General features: G+C 37.9%; 1 protein-coding gene across 1 annotated transcript in view; it reads right to left on the reverse strand.

The window, feature by feature from the left end:
- Nucleotides 1-704: 704 nt before the first annotated feature.
- Nucleotides 705-21,199, reverse strand: part of LOC102084038 (aromatic-L-amino-acid decarboxylase) — a 50,404-nt gene continuing 29,909 nt past the window's right edge. The window contains 7 exon segments of the mRNA XM_065052766.1: nt 705-3,235; nt 7,256-7,357; nt 9,989-10,087; nt 10,781-10,800; nt 14,800-14,876; nt 18,230-18,297; nt 19,887-19,981. Coding sequence (XP_064908838.1) covers nt 3,011-3,235; nt 7,256-7,357; nt 9,989-10,087; nt 10,781-10,800; nt 14,800-14,876; nt 18,230-18,297; nt 19,887-19,981 — 686 coding nt within the window. The 3' untranslated portion in view covers nt 705-3,010.

A 21,199-nucleotide genomic window follows, 5' to 3' on the forward strand; every position in this document is an offset into this window, starting at 1 on the left:
TGGTATGGAGGGCAATGGCTAAAGTACAAATATGGGGAGGCCTGGCAAATGGACTATATTACACTCCCACAAACCTACCACAGCAAGCACTATATGCTTACAATGGTGAAGGCAACCACCAGATGGCTGGAAACATAGGCTGTGCCTCATGCCACTGCACAGAGCATTATCCTGGGCCTTGAAAAGCAAGTCCTATGGCAACATGGCACCCCAGAAATAATCAGTCAGACTACAGGACTCATTTCTGGAACAACCTCATAGACACCTGAGCGAAAGAGCATGGCATTGAGTGGGTATATGACATCGCCTACATGCACCAGCCTCCAAGTGGTATAATGGGCTGTTAAATACTACACATGGAGCAAAGAGTAGTGAAATCTTCAGAAACTGTGATTCAAATTTAGCATAGGTCATGTAGCTAGTTAACACTAGGGGATAATATTTGTGCGTGTATGTGTGTGCATACATATATATATGTGTATAGGAAAAGTGGTACTAATTAACTATAATGTATTGCTAAGTGTAAGACCTGAGCATGACATAAGTGGTATAGAATAAGGGATGGAATGTGGTGGGTTGACTGAGATAGGGTTAATTTCCACAGGTAGTTGGGGGGATGACGCAGCCAGGACAGCTGACCCAAAACTAGCCACAGGGATATTCTGTATGGTATAAGGTCATGCTCAGTTTAAAACTGAGGGCTGGCAAGGGGTATGGCAAGGGGGAGTGAGTCAGTCTGGGGAGGTCTCAGTTCTCTCTGGACTGTGCAGATCGGTGCTATTGTGCTTTGAGTACATGCTGCTGTCTGGGACAGGGGAGGTTTTGGTGCAAACCGTGATCTGGAGTTTGTGATCCCTGCTCAGCGGAGTAACTTCTCAGAAATGGGCTTCACATCAGTGTTGCCACATGGTTAGAGATTGCATTGTGTATCCCTCACTTTGTATATGCTTTCATTATTATTATTGTTATTGTTGGGGTTTTTCTTTCCCTTTTGTTATTCTGTTAAACTGTTCTTAACCCATGAATTTTGCCTTTTGTTTCCTGATTCTCTTCCTCATCCCACCGGTGGCAGGGGAGGAGTGAGCAAGTAGCATGTGGTTCTAGTTGCCAGCTGGGTGTAAGAGGAGTTGGGGCTAAATCACAACAGCTAGATTAATTTGTCTTGCCTCATCTGTTACGTGTGAGATCAATTCCTTAAATCAACAGTAATCAGCTTTTCCATCTGGGTGGGTAACATAGTCCCTGGCTAGCCTTACAGAGGGTGCAATGCCACTGCCTCCCTTAGTCACATAGCTTGACCTGCTAGAAATGCAGAGCTTCGTCTGTTTTTCAGAAGTGTATGGGTTTGTGCACATCTCTTATGTACCAATTGGATACACACTAATACTAATCCTTCCCCAGTTTGCACTGCAGAAGTCAAGTGATTAGGAATCACCAGAAAAATGCACCTGGTCCATAGTCAGCTGCCTTAATCCCTTCTGGAGAGACAGTGGGTAGGAGCAGACTATGTGCCAAATCCACCATTTGGGTCCATGTTTCATGGTCTACATGCAACTTTCCAAATATAGGTAGGTAGTATACTTGCAAGAGAGGGAGGAAGAAAGTTGAATAATTGTGCAAGTTGTTCAAGATGCTGTAGAAGTTAATATGACCCCTAAAAGGGGAAAAGGAAAATAAATGCAAATGTAGAAATGATTCCTACAGATTATTTTTTCTTGGAGTACCTATTTATTTTGTTCTTCTTTACAGAGAAATAACTGTTTGGAAATTATGTTTTCAAAATAGCAGAAGTACTTATTAAAGTCAGATACTGTTCCTGATTTGCATTTCACTTGACTTGCATTACTACACCTGCCTTTGACACGATGACATATCAATGGTTTGTGTCAAGTACACATTATTTGACTTCCTCTGAAGGTTAATTGTTTTTCAATATTTTCATATACCATGCTTCACTCTTAATGGAAGAAAAACACTGATAGGTCCACCACAGTATATTTTGGGGTTCTCTTAATTTCTGGTTTTATTGTAATTTGTTATCTTGTTTGTTAGCTAATTTGGGAAACAAATAGTAACTTTTTTTCAGTCACAGTTCTTAACATCTTTTGAAAAAGATTTATTACACAATGAATTAAGCAGAATAGTAGCCCAAAAAGAAGTCACAACTCTGTTTCACAGAACTTAGGTTTCAGGCTTTTTTCAAGTAGTCAATGCTTATAATAACTTGGCTAATATATGGAATACCAGGTAGGACATGGCTTTTAACAGAACTCTTAAGAAGGAGCTTTTAAGAGGCCTCATTAGGAACCATCAGAGTGAAACCCAACTATTTGCCAAGATGTGACAAAATGGCTGTTTTAAAAGCAAAGCCTTTAGAAGAAAGTAGAGAACATGCCATAAGGCCAGCTAGAGTTCATTTAGTGCTCTCTCCCCTCAATATGAATATGGCTACGAAGGAAGTCTTGAAGTCCTAACTTCACATATTAAACGACTGCAGCAAGTGTGTCGTGACTTGATAGTGCCCCAAATAATGAGAACATCTGTGTGTGCCTGTTTAGGTAGGACCTGAACAGTGTTAGCACCCAGTTACTGAACTTCCCCCAACTTGGATTCTTTCTGAAGTCACAGTAATGTTAAATTAATTGGTTACAACAGTTTCATCTGTGGAGAGAGGAGTGGCTGTGCTACAGGTTAGTGGAGGGAGCACTGACCCTTCCATTTCCATTGCCTGGTTCAATAAATGCTCTTGATTACAAAGTGGTAAGAAGACAGCTCCAGCCCCCATGAATATGTGCATCCTGGAAACAGGCAAGAGAAAGAGTGCAGCACAGAGAAGGAATGAGTAAGGCTACAACACAACTTGCTGGCAAGGGTTTTGCAACTGCAGCTGGGCTATATAAGAACAGGTTTTGTATTTTTTTCCTACATAATTTCACTTTCCCACCTGCCCCTAAAATAAAGCTTGGTAACACAGAGAAAGCCGGTTGATTTCCTCCTCCCCACTGCTACTTCACTGCTGGTGCTGCTGGTGATGGTTTTGCTCCCATGCTTTCAGAAGATCAGTTGCCAGCTGTGAGATGTGCTGCCAGGCAAACTCGACATGGGTGGATTCCACGACACGGGAACAAATAGCAAAACGTAGCACAAACTTCTCTCGCAGGTGGCACGGGACCAGATGAATCTTCTTGGCCTCATTTATGCTTTTAAGAAGCTCCTTATTTAGTTCATTTGAGCCCTGAAATCATTGTAATTAAATGGATATGGTGATAAATTCCAGAAGCAAGTTTCGAATATATAAATGGCACCAAGCAGCCAAGCCCAAGTACCTCTAGTAACATGTAACCGCTTTTGCATCTCCCAGTGCTTTGTCATCAAAGGATTACGAAAAGATAATGCTGCAAGAGAAAATTTTTCAGCCACAAAGAGACTCATGGATTAACTGGAGTTTAGAAGCAGTGTTCACTCTGGGGCAATTGTGATAGCCAACTGCTTTTTTGTGACCTAAGGATGTGAGTTGTGTAGTTTCACGTAGAAACATTCATTATTACATCCATTTCATTAAACATTCCTTAGATTAAATAAAACTAACATGGGAGGAAAGTTTGCAAAGAACTGTACCAAGATTTGTAAGACAAACCCTCCAGTCTTCCCTTGAGCATGACTGCTGTGAGAGGGTCTTTTGAATATGAAGATGGAAATCTTACCCTTAGTAAAGAAATAATAAAGGTAATGTATCCCTCATACGTGTAAGCTTGATACTACCAGTAGAAACCCTAAAAAACTATTCACCTCACCCTAAAAAACATTCACCTCTATAGGAAATGTTCACTAGAGAATCCTACAGAGTGAGTTTTTCAGGGGGTTTTAGAAACACGGTACACTGACCCTCCCTCTGGAAGTAAAGAGCCTTCTGCATTCCAGGAAACAAAGATATAAATGCTAAATATCTCACAGAAGGTCAGAGGGACTTTACACTCATGCAGTATTGACTTTTATCTCCTCCTTGTGTCCTTCATTCTCCTTGTGCTCAAATAGCGAATGTGAGGATTTCCCTTGGAGCAGCTGTAAGAATTTAGTATCAGCCCCCAAAAGAAACAGGACTGCATCTTTTGCAGGTTCAGCTCATGTTGAATCAATGTTTTTCCTAGTTTGAGTCCATCAGTGTTTGAGAAAATAACAAGAGATGTCATCAGATTTTCAAAAACAGAAGTAAATTGCTTTCAATGAAAACAATGAAAGAAGGGATCCCAAAAATCTTGGGATTTTTTCTCACCTAGCAACACAGAATATAGTGCTAGCTGCACACCTTTTTCAGTCTTTGTTACCCAGAAGAGTGAGTGATGGCTTCAGCTACTCTGGGTAGTTTGCCATAATAGCTTCGGACATATCACGTTGATCTTGAGTTCTATATTTTTATTCTTTGGACAAGTATCTCAGCTATTATACAACCTTTGCTCTTTCTATTACACTGCTGGTAACACAGAATTGCAAGAGGTACTAGGAGCATCTGCACTTTTACCACAGTGTTCACTTACTGAATGCTGACTGCAGTAAAATAGACATAACTGGACAAATCTGTCTGTTCAGCAGTAGCTTTGTTATTGTAGCAGTGTAGGTCTTCTTGAAAATATCCATATCAGGAAACACGTTCTATCAAATCTGCACAGTTGTGCTTAGCTTTTTCTATGTAAAAACAAAGCATAGGGTAGACACAGTTTCCCATTGACATTGAGGATAAATGTATTATTCTCATGGTTTTTGATTGTACTAGTGTTCAAGCTGAACCTTGATCCTACTTAGCACAAGTTGTCAGAGAATTTGGACAAGTCCCTGAAACCCATGGCTTAGCCTTAGTCTTCAAGGAAATATTTATGCAATTTGAATGCTCCTAACTAAGAAAAAGATCATCTTTGGTGTTTTGCAAGTCCCCAGCCATCATGGGTCACTCTGGTGACAATGATATACTACTTTCTTACCAAAGGCAATCCATCATTCAAATGATGATCCTTGCCTTTAATATGAAATGGAGAGCACTAACTTTCAGGCAATACAAGGGGTTATATGACGTTAAGTTAATGACTTTGGCTTGGGTGAATGGGAGAGTTGAGAAAGATTTATATATCTGTCTTCTGTTCTACTCTCACAGCTGCACGTAGGGGCTGTTGTGACACTTGGGTGTCACATCAAACTGAAGTTAGAAGTGACTAATCCTCTCCCAGAGCTCTGAGAAGCAGCAGCCAGCTCTGATTGAGTCTGTCAGCTCCAACAAGACAGTATTCTCACCCCCTGGAGAAATGACTAGCTTGACTTGTATTCATCTGCAGACATAACAAGGAGGCCAAAAAATAACCATTTTGCATGATACATTTGATGAAAAAGTTATGGTATGAGCAAAAAAGAATGAAAAATGATTTCTCAAGAACAAAGGAAGGAAAAATACTTCATACTTTTACAGCTGTGCAGCCTTACAGTTCAAGTCACCTGTCCCTCAGTCCTTCTGTGTTTACATAAATGTTACAAGTATCCTATTTCTAAAATGCATTTTAATATGAATTACATAAATCACAGGAAGATTTATTAAAGAGTGATTTAAAAAAGCAAATAAAGCTGAAAAAAATAACTATAAAATGCTCTTAATTTAAAAGCTTGTTAGTTTTGTTTTCTTTTTGTTGGACAGAGAAGACAAGTGATAAAAACACTGCTGTTTCAATATTGGTTATTCTACAACTTGTTCAAAAGTTTCTTAGCTAGGTGTCCAACAATTGCATCCTCTTTTAAAAAATTGTCTTTCCCTGTAGACCTGATCTTTTTCTACGGATCATCAGAGACAGGAGAACAGACATAGATCAACCACTGATCTTATCAAAAGTGACAATTCCTGTGTTGCTATGCTCTATTTCACCAAGGCTGTTCCTTTAAAGTAAATGTAGAGCACTGACTAACAGCTGTCTCTGAATCTGCAAAACTAATGTTTGCTTGTTCCATGTGAGAGGGCAGGCTACAACTAACATTTTATTTTGAGCAATAAAAGCCAGAGAACCTATTCCTCAAAATCTTTAAAAAGTTCTTGTTAGGAAAGAAATTCCATTCATGTTCCCACTTACAGGAAAATCTCCACGTTCTGTAATCAATTTGATCCCCTGCAACAGACCATTTATTTTTATTTTATTTTAAACAACATAAATTCAAGCTAATCTATTTTCATATTCCAGAGAAATTCACCATTACCTTACTGCTAAAGATTCGTTAACTCCTTCAGCCAGTTGCATCAAACTCAGGTAACTGGGGCAACTGAGTGACTGAGAAAAGAATTTGTGAGAAGCAGCGGTACCACACTACCCAGAAGGAGCAGAGATGTGCTTGTGAGCCTTCAGAAAAGCTATAAGCTGATTTAGGTATCATGTGAACCAGTGTTGTTATTATTATTATTATCGCTTGGTGTTCAGATTGTGTCACAATCCAGCCCTTCACAGAGGATCTTCTGTTAAATGAGTTCTTTACCCAAAACAACACATTGATCCCCTTGTAATGTCTGATGCAACAGGTGAACCCTCCCAGCTCCTGCAGCTCTTATGCCCTGAGTGCAGAGTGGGTTCTCTAATTTTCTCTTGGAGGAGGTCTCTATGTCAAGGAGTTTGGCACTTACAGAGATTTTGGGGCCAAGAGGGGCCGAAGGATCATGTTCAGCAAATAAAGGAGACCAGGGCCAAGGGCAGCTGGAAATGTGGCTTCCTATGCAACCAGTTCTTACTCAGATTGTGCTCCAATTTATCCAGTCTGACCGTAGGATTTTATAAATGAAAATGTATTCTTGAAAGAAAACTTTAAAATATTTACTATTATAGTCTTCATCCATGATAGTCATTATATATATAAATATATATGTAATTATACATTAAATATACACACATAAAATTAAGTTGACAAGAAACATCTGATACACACACACAACACATACAAATGTCTAGGAAAATATTAATATGTTAAAATAATAAATTTCATCAAATCCATCAAACATATAACAGTAATTGTGTATGACTGTGTAGACTAAGACCATTTGTTTGTTCTTAAGCATATGATTAATTTTTAACAAAATTCTTAAGCTTCTTTCCTTAATCTGCTTTAATTTACATGAACTCCCACTACTTTCCTTAAAAAATAATTAAGTGTATTAACTACAAAGACTATGTTCTATTGCAGGTTATTCTGTTTCTATAAAACATGACTAAGACATAGGAGGTCTCAGCTGCCTTACCTTTAGCCGAAAACAGACCAGTCCCAAGACAACCTCAGCACAGATCTCAAATCTTTCATCCTGAAGGACTAAATCTTCAAACTGATGTGACAGCCTGATGTGCTGAGAAGAGAAAGATAATATCTGTGTTGTATAGATTTGATTCATCAGTAGAAAAGATGTCCTAAATTGTTTCCATTTCTAATCTTTCTCAGTTCCCTCGTCTGCTATGTGGTAATTTTCACATGTTGCCATCTGTTTATGTTAACTTACGTCCTATTTATTACTTTCAGAGTTCATATTGATCCACTAATATATTAGCCATACTAGTCTGTTTCTTCATGAATCATTTCAGCATGGTTTTATAACTGTCATGATACCAGATTAATAGTAAATAATTATTATAACTCTTCTTTAGGCCTTCTACCTCTCTCAGTTTTGGTTGAGAATGGCTGAAGAGTCCAAAACTTCTTGTGGGCAAAGGGGGAGGTGCACAGAGGTATATAGAGAAAATTATCATCATTCCAGTGCAAAATAAGCTGGAAAGATATGCTTTTTAAAACAGTTCACTTAATAGGAGGGTAAATGTGAAGGAGGATGGAATGTGCTCACTCCTCTGACCTGGGTGCTCAGGTTTCATTGCAAAGTGGTAGCAGTGTAATCAGGAAAGAGGACAGTGAACCTCAGCCAACCTGTTTAAAAATTACTGGGGAATGAAAAGTGACATTGGACACCAAGACAGAGCAATTATTTTGAAGCATACGGAAAAAATACGTGAAATATTCACGTGTCATAATCATCTTTTACTGTCTCCTCCTTCCTCATGTTCTATAGCCTTAACCAAACTCGCGTCTTTTATACAGCTCCACAACATTTCACACTGCATGTGCTAGCTCCTGGAAAACAAAACCATGAAAAAAAAAAATCATGTTCAAGAAGATGAGAATCTCACAACTGTTCTTCTGAATGCAATCAGCAACTGAATTTAATTTCCATGGATAAATACTAAATAAAACAACAACAACAAAAGAGATTTGGTTTACTGCTTGTAGTTTGTAAAAAAACAAACAAACAAACAAAAAACTCTGGTATTTATTTGTCTATGTCTCATTCTTTGCACTGAAGGTTTTTTCAGGGATTTGAAAGAAATAAAAGCTATGAAAAATAGAGAATAGTCAGTAAAACACAAATCGAAGCCTTTAAAAACTAAAATAAGTTCTGATTGAGGGGACATTCTCTGAAGCATCAGGGTACATTAATGTGTGTATGCAAATCAGCATACCTGCCTAGCCTTGATCACTTCATATGTTTCCTCCTATAGATTTCACCTCTCTGCCCACCTTAGCTCACATCCCACTACACACTGACAAAAGAGTCTTCTCAAGAGTCACATGGACTGTTCCACTCCCCAGTTGAAACACTTTCTCTGGCATTGCTATTCTGTACATTTCCAGTTTCTCAGTCTCTGCTGTTAATATTTAATGGCATTCATTATCCTCAGTGAAGAAAGACGAATGCAGTACACTGATTTCTGCTGGTCCTATGGAGGATTTGTCTGAGTTTGAATACTTGTGGGGATCACATACAAAAATATTAACTGCTAGATTTCTCAAATTATTTCTGAGCTCTTGGAGGGCACTTAAACCAACAAAGGCATGACACACAGTCGAGCAGTTTGCGAATAGGCCATTTACAAATAAGCCATTGGGATGTCACGTTTATACTGACTTTCATTTGCAATCAGTCCAGAAGACTGCTGTTGTTGGTTTTGTCATCTTTTGACATCTCCTCTGTGGTTGTGGGACTTACCTCCAAAATCTGTATTTTTCATTCCCCACATCCTTCAGAGATGACTGTCCTCCCCTTTACCACTGCTTTAAAGCCTATACTTTGCCATAGGTAAGTAAAAATTATGTGCTATGTGGGAAAGGAGTGCATAACTTGAAGGTTTGGAAAACAAAAGATGTTACTGCATCTAAATCCAAGTCACACATTCTTGTCTCCCAGGAATATTTTAGTTCCTAAATGCCTTTCTGAGAAAAAGTAAATGCAAGGTTACATCTAGTCATTTTGATGCAGACCTTAAGGCTGCAAACATAACAAACATCTTTTTCTTAAAACGTACTAATAAAAGAGAGAGAGAAAAAAAAAAAAAAAGAAAAAAAGAAAGCGACAAATAGTTTTCTTGTGGCAGTTCGTGAAGAGATTATTGCAGATGTCTTTAGTCTTCCATGTAGAAGCTTGCCAATCACACAGCAAATAGTGTGGCTTCTTAAGGATATGCAGTGTTTTTTCCCCACTATACTGTTAGAAGCTCATCACAGTTGAAAATCTCAAATCACTCTGTAACACCTACTTGTGCAAAAGAAGCCTGACTAGCAGTCTATAAACACTGGACAAATCTTCCTAGATTTTCTGATTATAGCACAGCAAGCCCTTTTGGGCTGGATAGTCGGGGAAATGTCTTGGAGACAGGGAAAGAGGGAACTTGTTGAATGTAAATACTGACCTGTGCAAATCAGCCTGATAAAAGACCATTTATTAATATGGGGTTTCCAACCTTCTCTTTTCCCAGTGAGAGATTTAGTGCTACTTAAAAACTTGGCATCATATTAAAATAATTGTAGTCTCCAGAAATCTGATGTGAGAGAGAAACCCACTAGAAACTGTAATGGTGGCCTAGTACAGTGATAAAAAGTTCATTTTCCCTTGCCCTCCCACCGCAGGTTACCCAAGAAAGCAAATCGCAGACACCTTGCGGATGTGCTCCTGCAGTCCCCTGACCCCATACATCCTCAGCACAAACCAGAGCTTCAGGGAGCGGAACCGCCTGCCCAGGGGGATTTGCCAGTGCTGCAAGGCAAGGAGAAGGGAGGACCCCACGTTAGAAATCACCACTACAGTGATGCTGCAGAAATAGTACATTCCGCAATGATTTGAGATGCTTCACATTGCCACATCCTACAGGCAGTTGCTGGAGGTGGGTCAGTTGGTAATAGAAATGTCAAGTCCTGGCTAATTCCCTGTGTGACTGCTTCATATTTAATTTTTTCAAATGAATATTAGAAAAGGAGGTTGGTGTCAGAATAGTAGGGTTACAAGGCAAATCAAATTTTCTTTGTGCATCCTGAATTCTCCTTGAAGCTCAGGTTGCTTACAGTTGTGGTGCTCACATCTACAATGACTGGCCCATTTTCTATTTCAAAACAACAGTGATTTTACTGGTTAAATGTTAAAACACAAGTGCATTTAAAAAAAATGTATTATTTACTCCATTATGGAAAAAAATCTTTAGGACATTTCCTTCTACTGCTTAAACCTTGAGACGTTACACATGCAAGATGATTTCTGCTTTTAAACAATTCCTTTCAAAAAGATAGAATTCACAGTTTCGGCTTGCAGAATTCTACAAATTTAGAAAGCTGCATCCTTCCTGGAAATAAACATCAAATTTTGAGGTCTATTATAGTAAGAGAAAATAAAAGTCCTAGACATATCGGTGCATACAAGTAATAGTGTGAGTTATTACATTGATGCTGTACTTACCCGATAATCTGTTACAAGGCCTAGAAGTTAAAGAGAAAAATGTTCATATTGCTTCATCACAACAGCCAAAACTTACAATCATTCTAATGCTATTAAAAAGCTATATCTTTGCTGTCCTTTATGTTTGCTACCAAGTTCAGCATCATCAGTGTCAACAGGAGCACTAAACACCTAGTAGGATACCTGGCAGCACAATAAATAGAGGTGCTTGTAGTGAGCTTCATTCCTTAGCTGGTCAGAATATACCAGTAACAAGTTAAACAGTTTTCACAAGAAGAAACACAGTTTTCCTTTCTGTTGTACTTCAGATCCTGTATAGACAATGGACTAAAAATTGTGTTTTCCTCTTGTAAGGAGAAGAAGTGGTAGATTAAATTGCAATTATTCCATTTGTTCCCATTTGTGGACTTTAGGAAATGAACCTGGTTGTCTCAGCTAACTAACAAGTTAATTTTATAACATTCATATTCTTCTGCATCGTAGCAGCCATTTTTATTTGATGGCTGCAGGACTAGTAGCAAAGAGAGTAAAGCAACTGGTGATAGATAAATAAACCTACATTCCTGTAAGGGGCTGTGTCTAATGATCCACAACAACACCTTTCAAAAGCTGTGGAGCAGAATGCAGTCAATAATTAGTCCTTGATTACAGGCCTTAGTCTCACATCTGTATCAAACCAGGAGGAACTGCATTGTGGGAGCATATGCGGTGTTCACAACAGAGTGTAAAGCTGCATTCTTCCAGCACCGCCACTAGAATCTGACCTAGATCCTGAGTTGCCAGGCAAGCTAGTATAATCTTCCTGGTGTGATGTGCAAATCACATAAAATTATAATTAATGACAAAATAAAGACTTTCCCCTTGGGGGCACACATAGTTGCCAGATGGTTATTAAGAGTAATTGCTCACAGATAGAGATATTTTTCTGCTCACTTAAATTCTTGAGTGAGAGAAGAGCAAATTCAAAAATGCTGCTTCATTTGCCTTGTAAACCATGATGGGAATTCTCAGACCTGAGACCTACTCAGAAAATAAGACCCTGCATGAGACAATTCATGTTTCCAGGAGTGCTGATGTCCCATAAATCACAAAGGAATCAACAGGGATTGTAACAGCCTAGCACCTTTGCAGATTTGGCTAATTTTATTGAAAGCATAAGTGTGTATTTGATTTAACAGTTTAACTAGAAGCATTTGCATTTGCAAAGTGTAGTCTAGCTCTTTGGAATATAGGTATATAGATAATAGTGATAAGTATATTTGCCACAACTTGTATTTTTCATTAAAAAGGCAGAAAAAAAACAGTTAACAATTCTAGCCTTTGGAGGGTGAACCTCAGCTCCAGAGTTACTACATTGTCAAGTGTATTGCATTGTTTTCTATTTGTGTTCCTTGGAAATGTAGAAAAGGAAGAAAATGCAGAATTTCAGTTAGTTCAGGACCAAGGCATGAGAATCCTCTTTTCCCAGGGCTTTTTAGAAAATGATGGAATTCTGGATGGTGTTAATTTATATGTCAACGAGGTCATAGCCATAGTAGACTGAAAAGTACTCGGGATACACTTCTGAACACAGATCAGCACCAGCAATTCCAGGAAAAATAGGAGACTAAAGGGTAAGAACACCCACTTGTGATTCACCCTCTAGAGAAAGTTATGAGGGAAAGCATAAGTGTGTGTTTGATTTAACAGTTTAACTAGAGGCATTTGCATTTGAAATGTGTAGTCTAGCTCTTTGGAAAATAGATATCAAATGGGAACAGACTGCAGAAAAATTTAGCATCACTAAACTGCTGGTACTCAGCTGATATAATGGGAATCTTTATGACCAGACTGTATAAAATACTTTCACAGCTTCTGAAGGCAAGACAAAGGCTGAACAACTTATTATCCAACTGGGGAGATAAAGATTGCAGGTCAATTAGGTGGCCTCACTGAAAGCACCTAGTTTTAAGAAAGGTTTGATTTTCTTCTGGTGTTGCTTAACCTTGGGAAGACCTAAGGAGGCCAAGAAGGCTAACAGCATCCTGGCTTGTATCAGAAATAGTGTGGCCAGCAGGATTAGGGAAGGGATTGTCCCCTGAACTCAGCATTGATAAGGCCACACCTCGAATCCTGTGTTCAGTTTTGGGCCCCTCACTGCAAGAAAGATATTAAGGTGCTGGAGTGCATCCAAAGAAGGGCAACGAAGCTGATGAAGTGCACATCTTATGAGGAGCAGCTGAGGGACCTGGGGTTGTTTATCCTGGAGAAAAGAAGGCTGAGGAGAGATCTTATTGCTCTCTACAACTACCTGAAAGGGGGTAGTAGTATGGAGGGTGTTGGTGTCTTCTTCCAAGAAGCAAGTGATAGGACCAGAGGAAATGACCTCAAGTTGTATAAGGGGATATTTAGATTGGATATTAGGAAAATGTTCTTCACAGAAAGGATTGTCAGACACTGGAACAGACTGCCCAGGGAAGTGGTTGAGTCAACGTCGCTGGAGGTGTTTATAAGACATGTAGATGAGGTTCTTAGGGACATGGGTTAGAGGTGGACTTGAAAATCCTAGGTTACCAGTTGGACTTGATGATCTTAAAGGTCTTTTACAATCAAAACAATTCTATGATTCTGTGATTCTATGATTCTTAGATCAACACTGACAACACATGAACATATTTTCACTTAAGGTTGAAGTTTTTCTCCTGAATATTTTTCATGTTAAGTAAAAGCCAGTGACTTAAGTACATTTTCCATAACTTGTATTTTTCATTTTATAAAACAAAAAAGCAGTGTACATATATTTTCTTTAGCAATTCTAGTCCTCTGGAGGGTGAACATCAGCTCCAGAGTTACTACATTGCCCTGTTTATTGTACTGCTCTATATTTGCATTTCTTGGAAACGCAGTAAAGGAATAAAAAGCAAAATATCTGCTAGTTCAGAATTAAGAAGCAGGAATGTATTTTTCCCAGAGCTTTTTAGCAAATGGTGGAATTATGGATGGTATTAATTTAAATGTTAATAAGTTCATAGCCATAGTAGACAGAAAAGTACTCAGGATACACTTCTGAACACAGATCAGCACCAGCAATTCCGGGAAAGATAGGAGACTAAAGCGTAAGAGCATCCACTTGTGATTCACCCTCTAGAGAAAGTTATGAGGGAACTTGCACCACATGCTGACACTGAGCTGCTGTGACCTTCTCCACAATAGATCAGTTATTAACCAAATGTGTAAAGACCATCTTTAGGATGGCAAATGCTGCTCTGCAGTTGCCAGGTATGTGCATGGAGTGACACTAATCCATTAAGGAGCTTTGTGCAGGGCCTAAGATTTGTTGGTTCTTTGCCAGAATTTTGTGAAGAGCTTTCGTGAGCATTTTGTACTGGGCAGGCAGTCTGAACATACCTCCCTCTGCAACCAATGTAAGATCATGGGAGCAACTGGATAACGTCCCAGATTCCTATAATTCAAACCAGAGCACAGGTATCAAACACAGCTCACCTTTGCTGTGTGGCTTCTGGGAATGTTTGGTCTTGACAGGGATATTTGAAAAGTTGAATCAGAGCTCACATGCATAGATAAGAAAAAAGGTCACAGACCTCAGAAACTCTAAAACCAAACCAGATCCTGAAACCATTCTGGAGAAAGAGGTGATGGCAAAGGCAGGTGAAGGGACTCCATGCACAGCAGCCAATATGTTTATATGACTATCAAAAGATGATTAAGAATTTTCTCAATGCTTCTAAGAAGAGTCAGTGGTAAATCTGGAGCTGGGGAAATCCCAATACAAAAGTATTCATACGATGCTTTATAAAATGGCTTTCCATCATTTGCCTATTTTATACTAACTAAAATCTAACTAGATACGTATTTGCACTTCAGTAAGCTTTACTTCCTGGGGCACTTGGAAATGGAAGTAAATTCCTAAACAATTTAGGTAGCTTTAAGAATTTCAGTTTTGATCTTAAATTCTTTTTTCCCATAAAATATCAGTGTGCAAACAAAATAGTAACAATCTCATTTAATTACAAAATTACCAGAGTCCTGATGCTGATGCTGCAGGTAAAGAGGTTCCAATTTAAAGACACTTGTTATATCAGATCTTTTTTTCACCCTGTGTAAGAAAGGAGGGGGGGGGGAAGGGAAATAAAATAGAGAAATTTAAGAATTAAAATTTAAGGGATTACATTTCCACAAGAAGTGAAGGCAAATTGAATGTGTTTAAACTGGCGTATTTCCTGAGCACAGCCTGTGCCATTTTTAGTCCTTTTCACAGCCGTATCATTACTGTACTTACAAGTAGTTAAGTGCAAGGCTCAGCAGGAATAGGCAGCATGACTGCACGACTGCATATTTAAAAACAGACAAGATACAGACACAGAGGATCTTTTTATGGTGATAGACACCGACACCAGAATGTGCGACTAGCTGAAGTTCAAGTTTGCAGTCAACAGAAGTTGCCTTGAAATTACTGCAGTACAAAGCTGTGTGGGAAGAGCTGTGGCTTCGTAGACACAGAGTGCAGATGCCCTGAGTCTTTGGGGATGCTGAACATGGTCTGTCTGTGCTGTGGTGGCAGTGGCAGCCACTGGTAGGGACAAGCCACCCAGTGCAGGCTTGGGCTCCCCTCTTGTGCCACCATGCCCTTGGTTGGGTCCAATACGTGAGTACTGACTGACATACTACAGCACAAGGTGAAACTGAAGTGTCCTTCCTATTCCCAGCTTGTGGGTGGTGTAACTGGACTGAATATCAAAAGCCTTTTAGAAGGAATAAACTACATTTTGCCCGTGAGTGATAGCAAGATTTTGCTGGCTTAATGATTCACTTAGATTTTATCATCTTTAAAGTCTTTTCCAACCAAAACAGTTCTCTGATACCACATGAAAGATTGACTTACCTCTACAAATTACGATGTTTACAGAAGCAGAAAAAGAAAAAAACAGAAATGAGGAAGGGAGAGAGAGGTAAAATAATTCCAAATACTCTCAATAAAAACAATTAATAATGTATTTGTGTGTTGGAAATATCTGGTGGACAGAAGGAAGAAACTATTATCTGAACACAGATTTCATTATGGTAGATGTTGTTAACAAACCCTAATTTGTTCTACTGTAATTTATTTGATACATTCATCTACTTTGGTATTTTCGTGTTTCGGTAGTTCATTCCATATACAACTAACCTTCCCAACCAAAACTTAACACTTAAATCTTGAAAAGAGTAACAGAAGTAGATTATTATTTTCACTCTCTCTCAAAGAAGACACTTTCTCCTATTTCATAATATTCCAGACCACCAATTAAGTCAGGCAAAACTGACTGGTAGTGTCAAGGCACAGCCTCCAAAGGACCCTAGCATTTGCATATGGAAAATATAACCCTCACAGAGTGGTAATCTTAAATTGCTTTTTTATAGGAAGTTGACTGCTCTTTTCTGTACATTGAAAAGCCTGAGAATATTTTACAAAAGCTTTATAATGTAATTGCCTCCAAATCCCCAACAATACCAGTGCTACATCTTGCACTAAGTAGTTAAATAATTACATTACAGATCTAATGGCTAGGTCATCTTAATCAGCTGGCAAAAAAGAAATGGAAATGTTTATTGGAGAAGGCATTGAGGAGCCTGAGTGATTTAGAAGCCTGTCCATCAATGAGTCTCATCTTAATGTGATTCTGAAATGGAGTTCACTGTTTACTGAGCTCTTTCTGTCTTATGACAATACCATGGTTAATTCTTCTCCTGGATCCGAAGAGGTCTAAGTATCCTTCACAGTTACTTTTTCTCAACAGATTCCCTAATCATTTATTGTTCCATTGCACCTTTTCAGGCAGCATTACAGTTGATAAGAGAGGTGAATTTCAGACATGGGTCTTAGACATAGTTGGACAATGGATTTGGCTTCAAGTCAAAGAGTTTAAGTGTATACTTCATTCTTTATTAAGTGAATAATGCCTTGCTGAAATGGAGCCTGAATGGCTACAGTTGTGAAGTTTTGCTTTGAGTGAGGAGACGTGATGCAAGGTCTCTAGAGATTCATTATAATGGAATCATTCTACATGTGAAAATCAGCATTTCTGCAATGGCTTATTTAAATTAAAAAAAAAAAAAAAAAAAAAGAGAGAGAGAGAGAAACAGATGGTGTGATTGTCTATACCTTGTTTTCCTGGAAAGCCAGGTAAACCACTTTTAACACAGTTCCACAGGTTCCAGTGGAAAGCAGACTTACCAAGAAATTAGGCTGGTAGGGACTAGACTCTGGGCCCTAACTGTCCTACAAATATTAAAAAGAATAATGGTGTATTTTCTCATTTCTGAGTAGCTACTTTGTTAACTATGTCTTGGAGTGCTAAGAAAGAGAAGTGAGAAAGTACCAATTATTTTCTCCCTGTTTCCATTTACAGACAGCTAGTTAGGAGGTACCTATCAACTGGAGTCTTGGGTTAATCACTGCCACTACTGATGAATCAGGATCCAAATGTAAGCCACTTACTCTAAGGAGTACATTGGGAAAATTCTTAAATTCAAACGTGTAATGTATTATCTAAATATACATATTTGTGCAAGAGCCAGCTTTGCTGCGGATTTTTAAAAGATTGAAGGTTAACCAAAGGCAACTGAGACATCACTGTTCCACATTTCTTCTTTTAAATAAGGTGACCTATTTCTGGATGATGTTTTAAAGCATTAACACTCAGTTTTTCCTTCTTTTTTCATTTTTGCAAGTTTTGTTCTATTATAACTGAAATTAATGTTTTCTTTTATTTTGATAAATAGTCTGCATTTACTGAATAGATGTTTTGCTAATAATATCATTAGTTATGACACTGGTAGACACTAGGTTCTAGAGATTCCAGTTTGGGACACAATAGTATCAACTATTATGGGATGTTGTTGTTACTGTTATTATTACAGCTATGATAGTTTGCTTCAAATTATGTCTACTAGTATCTTCTTTGGTGTCTTTTTATATCAAAAGGTCATCTCTACTGTAATCTGGGGAAATTGAAATTCAGTACAAAATTGCATAAACAGTCCTTTTTGAAAACATGCTTTTCATCAGCCAAATCCCAAGCACTTTTAGAAAGGCTTTTGAATCAAGGTTCAAACAAGAAGAAATCTTACGGAAAAGAAGAGAAGGCTCTGGCTAGCATGTCCTTCACTGCATTAACATCCTTGATTTAAGTTTTTTTATTTATGTCCCAAATGGAGCAAGTATGAATCTGCAGACTTTTCAGGATTTCTCCCTCTCTGGAACATAAGGCAGACCTAAGACCTATTTTTAACCTCTATTTTTTTGAAACATGGATTAAATGATTTGTAAATAATTTACAAGAGTTAAAGTTATCCAGAACTCCTCATTTCAATTGAGAAATGTAAATAAATGTCTACTGCTAGGAAGGCAGAATAATTTAACATGGGATTTTTGTCTCCTGTAAAGTTTTCTTTTACTGTCATACTTACCACATAGCAGAGCAGTCAAAATTCACTAGGAGTCATTTGTGAGGATTAAACATAAATGAATCAGCAAACTGAGAATGAATAAATAAAAAACAGAATTATGAAATAGAAAAGAATCCATGAGCTAACAATACAAGTTTCTCAAATTGTCTGAGTACACCTTACCTACAAATGAATTCCAAAATTGGGGCTTTAAAGATAATATTCATGCTGATGTCACCTTGCTTAATAAAGATTGTTATTAAATCTTCATTTATTTGGGTGCTGGAATTCAGGTTAGATGTGCAGCTAGGCTATCGGTATTATCAACATATTGAGAATTTGGTAACAGTTATATTTTTTAGATTCATATGTTATGGTAAAGTACATATCTGGGTATAAACTAAAAAGAAGTCTGCATACTCAGGATCATCACCTGTGGTTCATATCCCAGTTTCCAAAAACAACTCAGTAAGCTTTCAATTTCAGGAATATTAAACACATACACACAAAACTCATGCTTAGAGACAAATCATATCTTTAGTTCAGAATCTGCATATTGCATTCATTCATTACTTTGTGGTTGGTTTGGTGTTTTTTTTTTTTTTTTTTTTTTTGTTCTTTTGGGTTGTTTTGTGGTTTTGTTGTTGTTGTTTTGTTGGGGGGGGGGTTGTTTGTTTGTTGTTTTTGTTTGTTTTTTCACTTTCCTAACAGGGTGTTTTCCTTTAGTAGAAGTCATTTTTTTCACCTAAGTCAAAAGAAAAACCAACATAGAATAAGCATTCACAATAGATGTTTATATAAATCACGTAACAGGCCCATTACACTTGATGTGAGATTATCTGTCTGTCTGTCTATCTCACTGTACTAGGTAAGGTAGGAAACCTACTCATGATTGTTAATTATTTACACTTGTGACAAATGCTGGCCCAGACAAGGGGTGCTGTTTCATCTCCTTCAGGAACCAATAACAATATTTTAAAAAATATTCCCCCACAGGAAATTACAAGCAGCTTCATTTGCTGATAAAAAAAGGAGTCAGAAAGAAATGCTTTATTTGTGAGGGGGTTTTCCCTCCCTTTCTTCATTAGCCACTGCATATCAGTGCTGTGTTTGAACTTCTGGCTTTACTAAACAGCAATATTTTCTCCACTGACGTGGAAGACATGGACTTATCTGACTGTCTGAGGGAGCAGCAGGAAATTGAAGCATTCTTATCTGAGCAACTGAATGCCAAGTAGCTCAGCGAGCGGGGAAAAGGAGCAGGAGTGCTGTTGGGGGAATATTTCATTTAGCTCTCTTGGTTATTAAACCCTGTCTGTTTGAGATATAGCTACTGGCTGTATCCTATATGATTTCCAGGATGAAAGCAAAATATCAGACATAATGAGCTCATTAGCTTGTTCATCTTTCCTTTTTTTTTTTTTTTTTTCTCCCATGTAATGTAGAATTAGGGAATTATAAACATGCCTTTTTTGATATCTGAGAAAAAACTCCTCTTTCTATTTTGTAAGACACTTTGTTGATTCATGACTACTTGCTATTCTGAATTACAAACTTTTACATTCTGTGGTAACTTGTATATTCCCAGGAAAAAAAAAAAAAAAAGTAAAAAATATATTACATTAGTGATATAGTAGAATATAGAGGCAGGCTACTGTAGAAGAAACACTTCATTCACCTCTACTCCATTTAAAAGATGCCTGAATTCAAGGCAGATGAATGCACTCCTAGCATAGGCTGCATCAATATGCATCCAAATACTTTCCTCATTGCCTTAAAAAAAAAAAAAAAAAAGGTAATTAAAGGGGAAATAAGCTGAACAGCTGATTAAAAAACCCTTTTAATTTGCATGAACCAATTACATGATAGGTTTTTCTTTGATGTTATTATTTTCCTAATTTAAAATTAAATTAAGGGATTAAATGTTTCTACCATATGGGTTTCTAAAGAGTATGTTTTACATGTTGATAGATGTGCATGCACATGCTTTTGAACTATCTGCAGCAAACTAAGGACTGAGACACGTATGCAAGAGCAAGCTTTGGAAGGTTAGGAAGCACTAGTTTTAACTAGTCACTGAATGGTTTCTGCAGAAATATTTTAGCATATGAGCCTCCCATATATTCTCTCTAATTTAGTATTCACACTCTGCTATACATCATCTGTATTAATGCACACAGTAACAATTTTGGTCTCTGAGTTGATGATTGAAGCCCACATAAGATTTTTACACTGGTCACAAAATAATTCTGATGGTTATCTTCACATACAGAGATATATCTATTCAGATCTGCAATTAGGCACCATGTTCATACTGGAATTGGCATTCTTGTGAACTACATTTTCTTTATGCATAACTGTCTGGAAAAAGTTACTAAAATATTATTCATAAGATCCAGGACATTGGTTTATTTGAAAACAAGCTTGAAGTTCAACTGATTATTTATCTTTAGATATACTTGGTTTGAGATACTGCCTTTATTTTATGGGAGTACTGCTCGTGTATATTAAGATGAAAATTCACCTGCACGCCAAAAAGCTACCGTGAGACTTGTGATTTGAGTAGTGCATAAATCTTCTGCTGGTTTCTGCTTCACTAGTAGGAAATCATTGAGAGCAAGTGGTGAAACACACAGGATTGGTTGCTGTTCCTAAAAGTATTGGTATCAGTATTTTAAGAGGTCAGGTCTACAGGAATAACCTGAACAGCAGAATAACCTCTAGCTGCTAAGCAGACTAACAGAAAACTTGTTAGAAAGGAGGACTGAGAGAAACTGAGACTCTGGAGTTTATGCTGAAGGGCAGGAAATCTCTCAGAGCAAGTCACCACCTCACAAACCCCTGATGTTTTAAGCCACACCTGAATAAATTAACAGAACATCAAATCATTCTGTGTTCCTGTGAGGCTGCTTCCAATTGCTTGTAGCCATAAATTTCCTGTTCTAAACATACACTCGACTAGACACGGTGCGGTTCTGTTTCATTGTTATC

The sequence above is a fragment of the Columba livia genome, chromosome 2 (assembly GCF_036013475.1).
Source record: "Columba livia isolate bColLiv1 breed racing homer chromosome 2, bColLiv1.pat.W.v2, whole genome shotgun sequence".
Taxonomy (NCBI): domain Eukaryota; kingdom Metazoa; phylum Chordata; class Aves; order Columbiformes; family Columbidae; genus Columba; species Columba livia.